Source organism: Apis laboriosa, unplaced genomic scaffold (assembly GCF_014066325.1).
Source record: "Apis laboriosa isolate Shangri-la unplaced genomic scaffold, ASM1406632v1 scaffold23_cov150, whole genome shotgun sequence".
Classification (NCBI taxonomy): Eukaryota; Metazoa; Arthropoda; class Insecta; order Hymenoptera; family Apidae; genus Apis; species Apis laboriosa.
Window position 1 is genome coordinate 4,920,779 of NW_025222452.1, and position 18,470 is coordinate 4,939,248.

The following is an 18,470-nucleotide window of genomic DNA, read 5'->3' on the forward strand; positions in this document are numbered from 1 at the left end:
ATAACGGGTGAAGCGTGGATTATCGATTAACTTTCAAGCTGCAAATGACAATAACATATTGAATTCAGTCTCTCTGTAATAAATAAATCATTTGTTTGTACACGGCTTTCTTTTAATTTAAAAAATAAATCGATAAGATTATATCGTGTTCGAGGTGCTAATACTTTTTTAAAAATTCTGAAATCTATTTTGAAATATCTATATTCCTTTATTAAAGATCCTTTATTAAAGAACTATATTTTAACTATATTTTATTTATATTTGAAATTTCGTTACATTTATTTTAATAATCTATCGTAATAATCGTTACGTTAATCGTCAAAATTTATTAAATTTTTAATAATTTATGGTTAAAAATATACGTATATAACTTTAATGCCGCAATTATTAGAATCTTTATTTCGAATTAAGCGAGAAAATCAACTCGATAACCTTCACTGTACATCCCAGTCAGATTACTGTCTTATTCTATTCACGGAGCACCCGGTATATATCGATTCGTCTTTCTCAGTAGACAAGGTCTGACGTAGCCTCTTCGTAGATAACCTTGAACTTCAACCTCGACTTTGGATATCACCATTAGAAATATATATTCTCCTGGCCCATTCTCCATTCATCTTTCTCATCATCGATCGTCGAAGAATCGGAAGATCGATCGATAAACGAGAAATAAGAAGAGATAGGACGAAAATACGCTTCTAATACGGTATCCTTGCTAATGAAAATTAAACACGCATCTCTTTCCCATGTTAGAAAGCTTTACATAACAATGGTTAAAGTTTCGCGGTCGGACAAGTATTATCATCTAGCAGAGTCGTCAAGCGGATACACGCGATGCAAGAAGAATAGAAGATGCATCGCCGTTTCGTGCACGTGGATATACGTTGCATTTTGCATAATTGGCCGCGCACGTTACGTAAGCATTGTTTCTACACCGCCGGCGATTGTCACCGTTGCGCAGCCAAGGCAATCGCATTTTGCTGCCTACATGCTGTGGTCAAGGTCGCCGTTTGTAACATCAACTTGAGGAATCCCGGTAACAGTGAAACAGCATTTGTCTCGACGAGATTTTAACCAGTGACATTGATTCAGCTTTGTCTATCGATCGTTAAACTTCTATTATTGGATCTATTTGTCTGAACTTTAATTATTATTTAATCCTTTGTGATTTTAACGGTGTTCGAATTTTGTATCTATTATTTATGCTTGGGGATAATGAGATCAAAAACTTTTCATAATTTGGATGAAATTAATAGAGAAAATAGATGTATTTCTGTATGTAATCCAATTATACGAATCGAATTGTGCGAATTGTCCGTTTTCTTATGGATTCGGATAAATGAAGTTCTTGTATAGATTCTTCTTTCCATTAGTCTAGAGGATATCGAGAAAATTTTCTTGGATAGAGATTCACGTATTTTGAATCATATCTCAATAATTGATTCTTCATAATTCAATCAAAAAAATTATTAGAATTATATTACAAGAGATTAAGAAGATATATTTGATATTATAATAATAATATTAATATTTGAATCATTTCACAAATAATAATTTAAGGTTAGGTTAGAATATAAAAGTAATCCAAATTGAATGTAATAGATATTAATCATCTTTTTGTAGTTAAAAGTATTCTTGAAAGAGCGTTTCCTAGTGAAAATGCAGATTTCTCGTATAAATTTTTTGGAATTCGATCTGGGACTCTCGATTTTCTTCGTCGACTTTCGAACACGTAAAAAGCGTGAAATATCGTAGCCACTCGGTCGCTGGTTCTTTTGATCTCGCCGGTTTCGTGTTTCAACTTTTCATTTTCGTTCGCTTTTACTCTCGTTCTCCTTCAAGACTCGTTGGTTTATTCTCGGTTTATGCACGTATTTTAGTCCTCTGCAACTTTGAACACACTTTCAAAGGATCTTTGAGAAGGACATTCAGTTAATATATCCAGTCGCAAAATTATTAACTATACAACTGTTATTAGATTGTCATTCGATCATTTTTATTTAAATACTTTATTCGTCGATATTTATATAATTATTTTAATTCATAATTTAATTTATTTGAATCATATTACAAACTTTCTTGACTTTATTTACATTATTTGATCTTTTCTTTTTACCTTTACTATTTCCTATTTCTCTTTTTAATATATAAAATAACAATAGCTAGATACTGTATCATATTTACTCTAATGACATATTAAAACCAATTTTGTTAACGACAAATAATATCGTTTCACTATATCAGAGATAAAAAGCAAAAAGCAAAATGTTGTCAATTATATATACTTTTTCCATACTCGTCATATCTCTATGCTTAATATCCAATTAAACATATCACTCATAGAGTGAAGATAGATATCTTTGTATTCGTGACTTTTTGATTTTACAATTTTAAAAAGAAAAATTTTCACGATCTATCATAATCTTAAATCTTAAAATTCTTCGTCGAGTATTCTTCTTCTTTCATTATTCGTCAAAGCTTGATTCTCAAGGCTACCGATTTTTGCCAAGTCGAACTTCCGCTCACGTTACATCAACGTTACACCCGGTATCGTTGAGTCTTATGCTCGATCCCGAACAGAAATTCTATCTGGCTCGGATTAACGTCCCGCTCTATTTATCATTCGACGATATTTCTCCCTTCTCTTATATATTTCTCTTCTTGTTTTCATTTTTTTGAATTTGAATAAGTTCGATCAAAAAAAAAAAAAAAAAACACAACGAGAGAGTGGAGAAGGATCGTTTCGCAATTCGGTACCACGATAAGAATTAAAACGAGAGATTTAAAGCTTGTAAAATTGACGAAATTTGAATTTTGTTTGGATCGAGAGACTTTTAAGCTAACCAGGCGGCAAAAAGTTTTATCATCTTTTTTGAATTTAAAGATACGTGTTTCAAGCGTTCTCAATTAACAAAATTTTTAGATCAATTATAATTTTGTTTAACAAATATTTTTGCTAAATTTATAACTGCAGAAATATTCGAGTACGAAGTAATGAACAGTATTTACAAATTTGCCTTTTTTTTTTTTGATTGTTGCAATTGAATCAAATGTGTATAAAAAAAATCAAAAATTGAACAGATGTTAATTCAGTTGCCCCCTTAAGAGCGCAAAAGTAATAATTTTAAAATATTACTCTTATTTTCCAAGATGAGATAGATATATTTTACCCATAAACGCAGAAGAGATGCATATCGTGGGCCAAATCGTGAAACGATGTTAAAAACCAAAATGCAATAAATCGATTCTTGTTCCTAATCGTAGAGCGATCGAGAGTTGACCGTTTGAACGCGAAACAACCAAAGAGGAGTGCATTGAACGAAACCAAATCGATACCAAAAGAAGAGGGGAAGTTAGCTCGATTTAGAGAAGGAAGGAGGAGGAGGAGGAGAAGGAGGGAGAGGTGGAGGAGGAGGAGGAGGAGGAGGAGGAGGAGGTGATGGTGGTCGGCTAGTCGTTTTTTCGTTTCTCGAGATGACGCGACAAGGATATCGTGCGTGTTTCGCTTGAGAGTAGGATCTTTCGGATTCGGTGAAGTGTAGAAGAAGGGGGGGGAGAGGAAAAAAAAAAGTAAAAGTGACGAGTGAAAACAGGAAGATCAAGACAGCCAAGATGATGAAGAAGGAGAAACCGATGATGTCGGTGACCGCCATCATCCAAGGGACTCAGGCCCAACATTGGTCCCGTGGGAACACTTGTATGTATATCATGTATATCGTTATTTATATAAATATTGTATATAATTGAATTTTTATTTTGTACAGGATATTTCATTTATTAGAAGAGATATTTTTGATTTGGTTAAAGTATAATATGGTTGAGTTGAAAATTGAGTTGAAATTTTATATTTCATATATATTTGTAGTACGTAAAATATAAAAAATTATTCGTATAACGTAGATATAAATGGACCATCCTGTACATGCGCGTGGAATTCAATGTAATATTTCACAGTTATACACGAAAGAGGAGAAAGAAAGATGCTATTCTCCGTGTCGTCAAATGCGTACCATTTATCGCATTCCCAAGTCGTTAGGTTACGCAGGTTTCATAAGAATTATACTGTTAATAAAATACCGAATTGCATTAAGACTTCTTGCAAGATTCCATTGCACGCGTATGTGAGACATATATATTTTTCATAAAGTACTCTTTGTTCTATAACATTTTTACAAAGTTATCTTTTCCTAAAAGATAAAAATTCATTTTGTTATAATTTATATGTAATAATCTCTTTTGAAAATATATATATATATATTTATTTTATTATATATATTTAATAAATAATGTAAACAATTGATTTATTTGTCGCATTTAAAAGTAATTACATGTTAAATGCGACATTATTAAATTTCATGAATGTATTATTAAAATTAAAATTTTCACTATCGTTCCTACTGATTAAAATTAATATCATTTGAAACATCCCACGTTACGAATTTCAACTTTTAATGATACTTAAACGAAACCCATTGTTAAATGCGTGCGAATGATAATTAGCATACTGCTGGTAGTACGTATAGTCAATTAACACCGGTGTCAAGGCTTGCTCTTATCTGCACTCAAAATGATCCTTGTTATAGTTTCATAATAAGCTTGTAATTGTAGAAAAATATGATGAAACGTAAATGGAATGATGGTGGTTTGTTTCGATCATTTTTAACTTTCTTTTTAAAATTATTATAAAAATGATATATATATATATTACATCTATCACAAATTATTTATTTGTATAAATTATACGATGTTATCTATAATTTCACGAGAATTTTAACGTCTGACCAAACACAGGACCAATTTACTCAATTATTTCCTTCGTTTAACTCATTCTCATACCATATTTTTAGCTATTAAAGAGTTATTATTGTGTATATTCTTTATCTTATTTTATCCTTTTTTATTAATCAACACCATTAAGAAATAGATGGTTAACAAAATAGAATTAAAAAAAATCTGAAAACTTTACGATTCATTGTTCGCTTTCCAACTTTTGAATAAACATGCATACTTACGTATTATCATTCATGTATTATCGATATCTCGGCACTCGAGTGACTCACGCCGATTCCGCAACCGCTCGTGGATCGGGCCCGTTTAACGCTCGATCGTCTAGCGTTGAACGCATAGGGTGAAGGTCGGCTATTGAAACTTGAATGGCGTGTAGAATTCGCGAGTGAAAACGCATGCGCTCGCGGCGATCTCGCCGATCACGTCGTTATCAGTCGCAGCAATGGCTTTAAAAGCGGCCTTAAAGCGGCCCGCGAACGCTCGCCGCGAGAAGGTCACGCCAATGCGCCTCGTTATCTACGCCTCTGCCGCAATTTACGAGGCTTTTCGAGGCTTATCGCGTGCCCCTGTTGCCGGCCAACAAACGTGGAATGACGCATTTCGAACTTCTTTTTCGTTTGTCTATTTCTGTCCCTCTTCCTCGCGTTTCTTCCTCTTCTTTTCCTTTGCTCGAAGTTACGTAGGCAGATTCTTTAGATGGAAAAGTTTTGTATTTTTCATTCTTAAATTTTAAAATAATTGATAAGATAATTTACGTTATGTTGTTTTAATACGCGAAATAAAAAAATTTTTGTTTACAGAAATATATAAATATCGCAAGTTTTCTGCTACAAAGTTAATAAAATGAAACCTACACGTTGATATTTAAAAAACTCTTGAAGCGTACACGTATTCGAATAAACAATAAACTTTTATTCGCATCATTTTATACGAGATTAAAAAATTCCCGTATAAAAATATAATAATTTTGCCCTAGAAGATTATCTCATAATTCTATTGCTTAACTTATCGCCACCAGATGTCTCGATTAACTTTTACTTTCTCGCAAGTATTTTTCCTCTACATTTTATTTAAGATAGATTTCATATAAGGTTTATCTATAAAGTAAAAAATTCTTGTACGAAGATACGAAAGTAAGAAAAAAAAAATTCGATACTTACTGCTACAAAAACCACAAAGAAAAGAGTCCTTGTTGAAAAAATACATCTATCTCCACTCCCATCCGGAATATTTACAGACCTCTCCCCGATACTTGCCTTCCTCTTTCGTACAGAGTGCTCGTTGTAAAAAGTGAACTTCACCTCCTTCACATAATTTCCACGACTCTGTTTGCTCAGTCTAGATCTCTCGCCCCATCTTTTGTCGTAACACACATGTCCACGTATTGTACGCGTTATAATCGTGTACACGTGTTACAACGTGTGATAAGAGCATAGGACGGTTTGCAGAGCGGTTCGTGCTGGTTCGATTAATCCACGCACTAGCACGAACGCAACCTTGGCACCAATGCGAACCAACCGTGAAGTGCAGCCTCTGTCGCGGCTGCACACGTGTGCACCACCACACGGTGCACACCTCTTCTGTTTGTGATTAGACTCGACACTGCGTGTGGGTGTTAGTTAGTTCAGTTTGAGCAATTCTGGCCAAACGTGTACGTTTAATTAATAATTGGAGTAATTGGACTGACACGGCTACAGCATTAAAAACGTTCATCGCCGATCGAATTTTCTAATCTGATAAATTTCCTTTTTATACGACGTTTTTATTTTTTAAATCGTGGAAGTAAAATTTAAACGAATTAAATAATTAATATATGTACTTTTTTATATTATTAAATGTAAGAAGAATAACGATACTATTGGAAAATTTTCAACAATTTTTTTTACTGTTGAAATATTAATCATTGATAAAATATTGTTCAAAATTTGTTCTTTATGAATTTTTTATTATTTTTATTATTAAAAAAAAAATATGAAATCTATGATATAATTTATTCTGACGTTAACATCCTTTTTTAAATTCTTCAATTATATATTTATAGACTTTACATTATAACTTTTTATTAAGTATTCACATAGGTTAGATAAAGATTTTCTTTTTATATTGAATAGACGGTTACTAAGCTGCATAACGTTTTATAAATCGTGAAGGAATAGAGGGTACGTATTATAAAAACATGTAGAACGCATGATGAATGTGAATGACAGGTTGAATCGATTAACAAATCAAACGAGACAGAGGCAGACTCATTTTACCGAGGTTTCGGCATTAATCATCGTCAGTGAGATCACTGGCTCGCGGGCGTTCGTGTGATCAAGATCTCGAACGTTTCGAATAAAAATTACGTATTTCGAAATCGATTTGCCGCAATAGCGAACAATTTTCCGGGTAAGCGATAAAAATATTTTAATTTTCCTCTATTTATTCATCCCATTTGAATTTACACGTGGTCATTTTTACAACGAAAATAATCCAAGTGCTACACATATGAATCGTCCAGTTAATCTAGTCTCGATGATTCATGCGATTCGAGTCGATTATCGATCAATGCATGCGATCGCGAAATTGTTCGCGTGATTATTCTTGAAAAATGTTGCGACTTCGTTATTTTAATTTATCGTGATTCGATTATTCGAAATATATATTTTTTTTTTCTTTTCATTTTTATTCGACAAATTTTATTAAATTGAGAAAATTTTATACTCAATATCGAGTATTAAATTTTCACGTAAAGATAACACGTGTAATTATTCTTCCTTTATTATAACGTGAAGCCACGTTTATCTTGCTAATAAATAATACGAATTAAGAATGTAATAAATAGAAACGTAGCATGTGAATTATCGTAATCGTAAAAATTAAGATAGATTGTGCTTACTTCAAGTTGACGATGGTAGTTTGTATTCTCGATATCGAATTGAAAAAAAATTCTTCGTTCCGATCTTTTGTTCTCACAAAAGATTAGATCACACGAGTTTAATCATCGAAATCCCACGAGATTGCACAGAAGCATATAGGGGGGAAGGCGTCTTACAGGAAGCTATCATTCATTGTAGTCACGTTGGAAGGTTTCTCGACGTGGCTAGTGACCGATTAGATGTATCTATTACGTGGACGGATCGGCATACGCAATCGTAGCGGAACGATCGTGGCGTTAATAAGCGTTTCGAGCACGTATTCGCATCATATGGAACGTGTAGGTCTCGTGTCGCCAGTAAGTTTCACCTAGGTATTTGCATTGCATTATTGTTGATGCAATCACGAATATCAGAGATCTTTTAAATACCTCGATTAATAGTACGTAAAGTTAAAGTTATTCTCACGAAAATTTTCATACGTGAAAAGATCATTTTTATTGAATGGAGTGAATTAATTAATTATTAATTTTACATCGAATTGTCGATATAAAAATATATAGTTAGAAAAATGGAGAAATTATATATTCGGTCAAAATATAATATTTGATCAAATGATCGAAATTTGAGGATGCAAATTAATATTTGGGAGGATATCGTTAAATCGTCTCAGGAATTTTTTTTTTTTTTTCTTCTTTAGAATCGACCAGTAATTATTTTGATGACACACGATTTCCTTGATTTAATGTATACTTTTAATTATCATTAAATACAAATACAATACTGTTTTATCGAGTCATATGCAATCATGTTTTTTTACCTAGATTCATAATCAATCAATTTTTTTTATCGGAGCGTAAACTGCTCGGAAGTTATGGAAATGTAAAGAATATATAATTAATTATTCTGCGTATAATTTCCTGTTTTATTTAATATTTTGTGTGTAATGAGATAATATTTAATTACGGGAAAAATAATAATTTTAAACGTTTAAGTAGAAGAAAGAAAACGTTATAGTAGAAATTTCTCAAATACAGATGAAATTGTGAGATTTATCGAGAAGTTTTAAAAACTAAGAAGTACTAATATGATAAAAATAAAAAAAAAAAACTAAAAAAAGATTGAAATTATATTTGAATAAGATTAGAATTATTATAATCTTGTTAAAATAACTTGGTTCTATTTATTTATTTATAACGAGAGACGACATACATTATCTTACATGTATATTATAGCAGCAAGATGGATTTATAACTCGTCATTTATAATTTTAAACGACAATCGCCGATTCTAATCTGGAATTAGAAAATAAGAATTTAGGAAAATTCATAAGAATGAAATATCGAAATTTTGAAAATTTTGAAACAATTTTCCAATTCTTTTTTTCGACTAAATTTTTCTGAATTTCTATTTTTCTAAATTTTTATTATTTATTTTATATCGCGCATTTTGATGGAACTTGGTAAACGACCAATGTTTCAAAATAGATGGACGACTATCGACGAAAGGCGCGAGTATAAATCTTGGATCAAAGCACGTGCTCGACCAATTGTATTTATGATACTCGATTGTTGGGTGCGTCTTGGCTAAGATCACGTTTTACACCGTGACACGTGCAGAAAATTCCCGTACACGATGACACGAGATGAGCATATTGGACATCAAACGTCTTCATTGTTATTCCTTTATTTCTGTAACACTTCATCAATTCGTAATTAATTCATTCACATAAAAATTCTTGTACAATTTTTAATTACAAATCACAATCCAATAGAATTTCAAAATTTGATTTTAAATACGGTTTTTCTAATAACATAATTGCAAATAATATTTGCATGAAAGTAAGAACAATTCTTTTTTAAATGTAACGATGAATATTTAAAAAAAAAGGACAAACGAAACTCTTTTTTCGAACAAAAAAATTTTCTAGAAACGACAAAAGTGTCGCCATCGTCAATCTGATGAAATTTTCGCGACGATCGAGAAATCGAATAATAAAATAGATACGGATCTCGAGTTGTGTCGACACTAGGAACCCCCCAGGTGGTTGTTCTCGGTGAATTTTATACCGTCCCCTCATAAGAGGTGGATTTCTTTCACCCGTGATCCATTTATTTTTACTCGTCCATGGAAACTCGACTTTGTCTTCGCTCTCCCTTCGTACGATTTATCTACGTATCTGCCAGACATCCGGTTGCTGGTGTGTCTCTTATCGAACGTGAAATCCCCGATTGTCTCGAAGACCTTTCGAATTATCGAGAGAGACTGCTCGACGTGTCCTGGAGGCGAGTCTATATCCGCTGGGACTGCAAATTTTCTCGAGTTTCCAAAGGGGGAATCGATATCCATCTTTTCTAACCTTGATTATAGATGATGGTGTCAGAATGTGTGGCCTCATACTTTTGAGAATCTGAATTTATCGTTTGGACTTGCAAGCATTATGAGGAGAGATCGTTTTTTACGGAAGAGATTTTTCTCGGCGACTGTTTCACTGAAGAAAATAGGTTTTATATGGTTATTTTTTATATTGGTGGATAAATAGTAATTGGAATTTGAGACATTTAATCAAATATTCTTGAAAATATTTCACTTATTACACGTAGAAAGCGTTGATTATATTAGGATGATTTTATGGAAATCATGAAATTAAATTTTCATTGAATTAATTAACTTGCTCCTTCAGGATGTTCCACTTTAAATATTTTAAAATGAATATTTTGGTTTTTTTAAAATCTAAAAAAAAAAAGATTCAACAAAAAATATAATATTGTAAAGAGAAATATTTCAAAATGGAAAAGATTCGATCGATTCTTGTATTAAATATTTTAAGATTGCAAAAATTTAAATTTTCATTTTTTTCCCCAATACTTCTTATCTATAGTGTCATCTTAAATGAAACATCCTGTACAATAGGAATTTACAATAGAATCGCTCGTGTTGAAGGTCGATTTAAAGGAGATTTACTTTCTATTCTCAGAAGCTGCAGAAAGTACAATGATCCTCAGCTTGAGAAACAATTGAAATCCGTGTCCTTAACCGTTCCACAATGGCGAAAGGCCATTGTGGATCGTCTCGTGATTAACGATCTTCTTACCTTCGAACGAGTTACATCCATTACGTAATCTGGATGACGTTTGTTAGCTAACTTTGTTAACGCTTCCTCGGCGAATGGAGGGATAAGGGATGAAATCGATGCTTTTTGTTCACACTAAAATAATTTAACCCTTGAATTAATATTTCTGCAAGATCGAATTACGCGAAAAAAGTGAGTTGGAAAAATTTTAATTACACGCTCTTTTTGTTTCCGTGCAGATTTTTATCGATATTTTGTCTAAAGAATTTCAAGAATATTCGAAAGAATATAAAATAGTCGAGGAAAATTGATATTCCTATAAAGCTTTTTATTAGATGCCTCGATTGAAAAAATACAGTTTCTATCGATTTAAAAAGTTTGGCACGAATCCGATATATTTTACGAGTGAAAGTATAAAAAAATATTCGCGAGGCGAATTCTCGTTTCCATTCAAACTTTTATCTATTGATTTAAATTAATTCCCATATTTCCTGATGATACCTCTTCCAAAATTTTCTTCGCCACGAATAACGCCGCATCCACTTTAAACGCGAGGGTTCACGCATTTTATCCGATATGATTTCCTCTCGTTACCTGTGAACATATAACGCGTTGTAAATATATTTCTTTATCGTGTGTAGACCGGTAGTAGGAGGGAGTAAATGGAAGCGTGCAAGAGCGACACGCCTCGTTGCACCTGTGACAACGAAGCGTATACACGCGGTTTCACGAGCGCATAAGTATATGCCTAGCTCACCTGCTTGAAATCGTGAACCCCTGACCTTCGCCATGGTATTCGCGTACAAGGCCAATTTAAGCTCGACATACTCTTATTCACTGATATACTGAAACGGTAGCTCGATTCCTTTGCTAGATAAGAATCGGATTGCGAAACAACACAATACTTGGGAAATCGCTTTTTCTATATTTAAATAATTTGTTATTTCAACTACAACCATTTCGATTTAAAATAATCCATTGAAGTGTAACGGGTGTAACAACCTTTAACAATGTTTCTAAGGATGATTATGAAACGAGAAAAAATTGTGCTTTTAACAATTATTTAAGTAAGGTAATAAAATACAGGATATCACCATATTGTAGTCGGCATCGGTCGGAAACGGATGATTTTTTAAAAAATGTTGGAGAATTTTGTCGTAAAATCACTTTAAATTGAAGATTATTTCGAATTTCTTTATAAAACTTTGTTTTTTTTTTTTTTAATTTTAGAATTAATACTCTTGATCGTTACTCTGCGAAAGATAAAGATTTTTTGAATAAATAAATATAGAATATATAAAAAAACACAAAAAAAGAAAAAAATTTATAAATCTCGCAAAACATTATGTATTATCAAAAATTTTGCTACTTGGAAAATGGATCCTGGAGAGCAACGTAACAACCAAAAATTGGTATGCGAAAATGTCGATCGATTCAAGTTCGTTTCGAAACAATCAACTTGAAATTGACTCAAAAGATTATATTATATTACAATAATAGAATAATAAAGAAAAAAAGAAAAATATTTAACCAAGACATTAACCAAGACATTACGTCAACATTAAGATCAACTTATTTGAAAATAAGTTGGTTCAATCAAGTAAAATAATAATGTTTTTCGCTCAAAAAAAAAAACATTTCAAGGAATAGGAATAATAACGAAGTTGGATTGTCGAGGGGGAGGGATAAGAGGCGATCGATGGAGCGGGGTGCGTAGTGGTCGTGGCTACGCTCCTGCGAGCGCACAGCGGGGACCGATCTATATGCAGTTATACTTTATATAGCAACACACGGCACGTGCAGGGCAAGTTGGTACCTGGGTCACCGGGAGAAGGTCACGGGGTCGGGATTTCAGCCTAGGTGTACGGATTTCGCGTGGGCGTGTAACCGCGGCCCGCTGCAGGTGCAACTTGCACACGTCGTGGAGAGCTCGTGTATCATCCGATCTTTTTTTTTTTTTGCTCTTTTTGAAGATCGAAGGATAGCAATGACTGCAATGAAACGGAGATAAATTCGAGAAAAAATTTTCTTCCTTTTTTTTTTTTTTTTTTTTTTTCTTATTGAACATTTTCTACTGAGAGACGTATTTATCGATCAGAGTTTAATTCCAATACAAGATTAATTCTGTTTTATATGTTGTTATATGTTTTTTGAAGAAGTTTTAAATTTTTCTATATTTTTTTTTTTCTTCTCTACGAAAATAGAGAATGGAATAACAAAATTTATCTCTTTATTTATCTATAAAAAATAATCTTTTAATAGATATGTCTTTTTTTACTTTCGAACTGTTGACGTCGTGGAATTATTTAAAAGAAATAAAGCTCAAAGGGATTTTAATTAAGAAGAGAAAAAAATCTCATAATGGGAGTTTCATTGTTTCATGATTTAAAAAGTACAGAGAATCAACTTCTTTTGCGCTCTTTGTTATCCGTTTTTTTTTTTTTTTTTAAAGTAAAAATTTCTTTAGATGTCTTCATCTCGTTCATATACGCATCTCCACTGGAATTAGCGGTATTTCCTTCCCACGTTTCGTTATTATATCTTTTCAATCGGATACGTATGCAAAACGCACCACATATTTTGTTCCCCCTTCAGCTTATATGTATAAGAGACACGGGCGAGCAATTTAATGGCGCAGTAAAGCATTGTTTTACATGCGCACGATTGGCGAATTAGTTATGGGCAGACACAGTTAAATGGTAATTATGACTGTTTGCCGTGTTTCGTAAATGAAGTAACGGAAGTGGAAATCACTTGCCCGAGAAGCAAATCCATTGGATTAAATCCATTCTTATTAAAGTAAGAAAATTATTCTTCGCGTATATAACTATATTAATAAATAAATATCTAATAACGAGCAAATAACCGATTAAAATGAAAATTGTGTTAAATAAAAAATGTGTTAAAAAACGATTTAACAAAAATAGATTTCATCTCAAAATAATTAAATTCTACTTACTCATTTGTTTTACCCGTCGAAATTTCTCCCCCCTCACCCCCAAATATTTATTCCTAAATATGTATATATTCGCTGGAAAAAACCATTGAAATGAATTATTCGCCTTCGTGACCGAGATCCGTTGTCCTCCTCGAGGCTCGTCGAGGATCGATGCCGCCCCTCTCGACTTAAGAAGACATTATTCATGAATTCGCACACGCGGTTTCACGCGTTTTTCACGCGAGTGTTACGCGTATACGTGCCGATCCCGTATTCAGCGCCGCTCCAGATGCATCGTGCTTTGACTTTCATCGCGAAGGAAACGAGTAAGAAGGCGAAGCGTGCGGGATCGAAGAAGTTCGATCGATCGAAAACGTCTAGCGAGACGTTTTACATCCATGTAAAGGAAAACGGGGGCGAGGTATTTAGGAGATATATATATATATATATCGTCAGGTTTGCGATATATTTTCGGAATGCAAAACTTATTAATTTCCCTCGATCTCGATATCGATATTATAAATTTTCGTGTTTCTCGGATATTAAAAATCCGAGTTTTGAAATTAATAATTTTTATTGAACGAGTCGAACTCTTTTTTAATAATTCTTGGGGAAAAAATTTTTGTACGTGTATTAGTTGATGAAATTAATAGTCGAATGCTAAAAGTTAGAGATTAAAATATAATATCTGTTTATTTTCGTCACACCATTTTAATTCTAATTAGTTGCTCACAATATATTTAACGAGACATTATATAGGACGGTAATTATAATAGTGTTATTAGGGTAGGTTACGAGTACAGCTTGGCTAAGGCTTAAGGGGATTCGGGTCGTATTTAGTCAGACATGCTGCCTTGTCTTACTTTCCTCCTAAGAAATGTTTTTTTACATTATTATTTATAAACTTCTGAAAAATCTTTCTAATTTATCTCTATTATCTCGTGTATTAATCGTGTATTAAGATATATCTTTGAGCAAATATTAATTTTAATGAACAATTAAATAACAGCTTCAATTAAATTTCAAAATGAGATTATTTAATCCTACGTAACACTTATTTCTAATCTCCTTTTATTATTTTTTATGCAATAATGATTGTATCACGAAAAGTATGAAACAAAAAATGAACGATCATTCAAACTCTTTTCAGATCGCTTCAATTATTTACGAATTCGATCTAAAATCTAAAATCGAAATCTCGAATTTCTCGAATCTCGTTTAACTTCGAAAAGTGTTGGAATAATTTGTCCATAGAATTCGATCGAGAAGGAATGCACAAAGGAATAATAATTATCGCAACAATTAGGCTAAAAAAGAAAAAGTTGGCAAATAGATCTAATAGAAGGGTTGAGCGAATCGGTTTAAATCGTGGTGGGCGACCTTGGCCAGATAAAGGCGAAAATTGCACGCTTATCTCTTGTTGCAAACTATTAAACGCGATCGTTGTACGGTGTACAATGGAATTTTTGTGCTTTTTTATTGGCTCGTTCGTTCAGAGAATACAGAGAATATTTCGAGCGTTGCATTGGTCGTAAATCGTTGCTTCGTACGAAAACAAACTCGTTCCTCACGGGATTGATCATCCCGCGTTTGCGATTGATCTCTTGGTATTGTGAAATTTTCCCAACGATCTAAGGCAAGAAGTAATAATGGTTTTTTTTCACTCGTGCGATTTATCTACAAAAACGATATTTTTGTAAAATTGTAAAAAATTAAGTATTGATAGACATTATTTATTTTTTCTTTTTACCGAATAATTAATTAAAATTCATTGTTAAAATTTTTATCACAAAGATACTTCCATATATAGATTCTCCTCTCTTTGGAAAATTCGCAATTCGAAAAAAATTTTAAAAAACCTCGATCCGGATATTCTTCAAATTTTCCAACATCCAAATCCACTCGTTAAATTGTACTCTCTTGTTTGAAAAAAATAAAAAAAGAAATTTAATAAAATATAAACCAATTTCTATTTAAAAGGAGCAAGATCTATAAGTTAATCCACTTTGATTAAAATCCGCAAGAGTAATGCACGCAATAACTTTTATGGAAAAATAGTTTGGCAGTTAAATTGGGTTAATGCTCTCCATAAATAACCAAGTTTACAGGCAATAAATAGGAGGAAATTCGCGAACTGTCCCCGCAAGTGGTTCGCTCCTGTTCGCGCGTATTGGATCCTCTTCTGGTTGAATAAATCACTACCACGGAGAGACATTAATCCAACGACGTTTTTTCATGGGTTCAAGGACTATAACGCGCCATGGACACCACCGCCACTATTTTCGGTACGTTCGCGCATATGTGGGCTCGCGTGGGTTGCATGTGCAACGTCATAACGTTATCCTGGTGTGGGTGCGGCATCCGGTCGCAGATGCGTGCAGGAAACTGTTAAAAACTCTTTCTCCTTCCTCTTCTCTGGTACCATCCTCGAAAACATCGTTCCTTCTCTTTCTTTCTTTCTTTCTTCTTCCCCCCTCTCTTTCTCTCTCTCTCTCTCTCTCTCTCTTCCCACTATCTATCCCCTCTTTTTCTTTTCTTTTCTTTCTTTTTCGTTTACTCCTCGCGCGTGTGCACGTGTACAAGACGGATTTTTCACGCTTCGTTCCACTGACGAGGGCAAAGAGAATGTTCTTAAGTGAGAACATGTTTAGATAGTGGGACGATTTGTTTGATGGAAATGAGTGGATAAATGGATGGTTCGGTTTTTAATTAGAGAATGTAACGAAGGCGAGGTGTTTTTTAACGATGCAATTGGATGTTGCACGTAGAGTTTTCCTTTACAACTTTTATATATAAATCTTTCGATTAACGTAATTTAGGGTTCGATTGATTTAATTCTGAAAAATTTCGTTTCATTAGCAAGTTATCATTAATCATTAAAAGATATTATTCAGAATTTTAACTAGAGAAACGGAGAAGTTATGATCAAAATTATCCCACTCAACGAATTATTATTATAGAAAAAAATCATTATTCCAAGTCAGTTTCCAAATCCATATAATTTAACAGCTTGCGTAATTCTAATTATTAGACGAATTCGAGCTCCGCAATTTCCTTCGAAAATCGTAATTTTCGTTTTTAATTAGAAAATGTAACGAAGGCGAGGTGTTTTTTAACGGTGTAATTGGATGTTGCACGTTTATAGAGTTTTCCTTTTTTATATAAATTTTATATAATAAATCTTCCGTTCGATTAACGTAATTTAAGATTCACATTGATTTAATTCTGAAAAATTTCGTTTTATTAGCAAGCTATCATTAATCATTAATAGATATTAAAATAATAGATAGTATTCAGAATTTTAAATTTTTAGAGAAACGGAGAAGTTATGATATAGCTCAAAATTACTCCACTTAACAAATTATTATTATAGAAAAAAATCATTATTCCAATTCAGTTTCCAAATCCATATAATTTAACAGCTTGCGTAATTCTAATTATTAGACGAATTCGAGCTCCGCAATTTCCTTCGAAAATCGTAATTTTCGTTTTTAATTAGAAAATGTAACGAAGGCGAGGTGTTTTTTAACGGTGCAATTGGATGTTGCACGTAGACTTTTCCTTTACAACTTTTATATATAAATTTTTCGATTAACGTAATTTAGGATTCGATTGATTTAATTCTGAAAAATTTCGTTTCATTAGCAAGTTATCATTAATCATTAAAAGATATTATTCAGAATTTTAACTAGAGAAACGGAGAAGTTATGATATAGCTCAAAATTATCCCACTTAACGAATTATTATTATAGAAAAAAATCACTATTCCAATTCAGTTTCCAAATCCATATAATTTAACAGCTTGCGTAATTCTAATTATTAGACGAATTCGAGCTCCGTAATTTCCTTCGAAAATCGTAATTTTCGAGTTGCGTAATTTTTCTAGCAAGCACGTACTACACGCGCTCCGGGTGAGCCAACAAAGAGGCGGATTCGCAATGAATTTACGGTCCCCGATCCCGGCGGGCGTGAGATCTGCACCATCCTCGATGCGCCTAAGGCGGTTGCAGAAGAGGAGTCTGTGTAGCGCGGGAAACTGGTTTTCAGTTTCGGAAGAGCCGTTCAAATTGTCAGACGGTGACGTCATCGTCATAAAAGTTCGGGCCTTCGTGGAATGATCACTGAAAAATCATTCTCCAGGTCATCCAATCGTTCTCCGCCAATCTGCTACCTGATCTGCTCCATTTGCGATCCGATCGTGGTGGATCGAGTCTTCTGCGCTTCAATTTTGTGCTTCAATTTTCGAAACGAAAAAGCTTGAAAATATCAATCAGGAATCAGGCGATTCGTCGATAATTTATTCGTGATCATTAATTAGAGGAAGATGTAAAATTCACTTTTGAATGATTTAAGATTTTTCTTTTTTTCTTATTTAACGAGTATAAATAAAAGTTTATTTATTTCATAAAAGAACGATTTAAATAATCTTATTTTTCGTTTTATTCACTTGTCAATATTAAAAGATGATACTTTATATAACAGGTTTTCAAATCCTTTTTCTTCAATTCCTTATGTACATTCTTTATCTTTTAACAATTTTCAAATCGTTGTTATCTGCTTTATCTATTATATCAATTATACATATTATTTATATTATCGCGTATATCCTCAAAATATTTTTACTATTAAAGTTATTATTACGTTTAAGAATAAAATTTTCGAGGGCCGCTCTTGAAACTTATTTATTGCTAATGGAATTCAATCCAGTTGCGAAATTGCGAAAATATATATTAAATACATTCTATTCTATCCTCAGTGTCTATGTACAAAAGTGCATCGGTATTAACAACGGTATCACTGTCCATCTCCTCCCGAA

At 32.8% G+C, this 18,470-nt stretch overlaps 1 protein-coding gene across 8 annotated transcripts in view; it reads left to right on the forward strand.

The window, feature by feature from the left end:
• The window catches only part of LOC122713454 (retinoic acid receptor RXR), a 56,550-nt gene that overhangs the window by 19,239 nt on the left and 18,841 nt on the right, over window positions 1–18,470 (forward strand). For 6 of the 8 annotated variants that reach the window (XM_043933916.1, XM_043933919.1, XM_043933918.1 and 3 more), the window contains exon 2: window positions 3,265–3,697. The exons of 1 other annotated variant lie outside the window; for it this stretch is intronic. In XM_043933916.1, coding sequence (XP_043789851.1) covers window positions 3,613–3,697 — 85 coding nt within the window. In that variant the 5' untranslated portion in view covers window positions 3,265–3,612. Of the gene's footprint in view, window positions 1–3,264; window positions 3,698–6,416; window positions 6,525–18,470 lie in introns of those variants that run through there. One more of the 8 variants, XM_043933923.1, reaches the window with a different exon arrangement.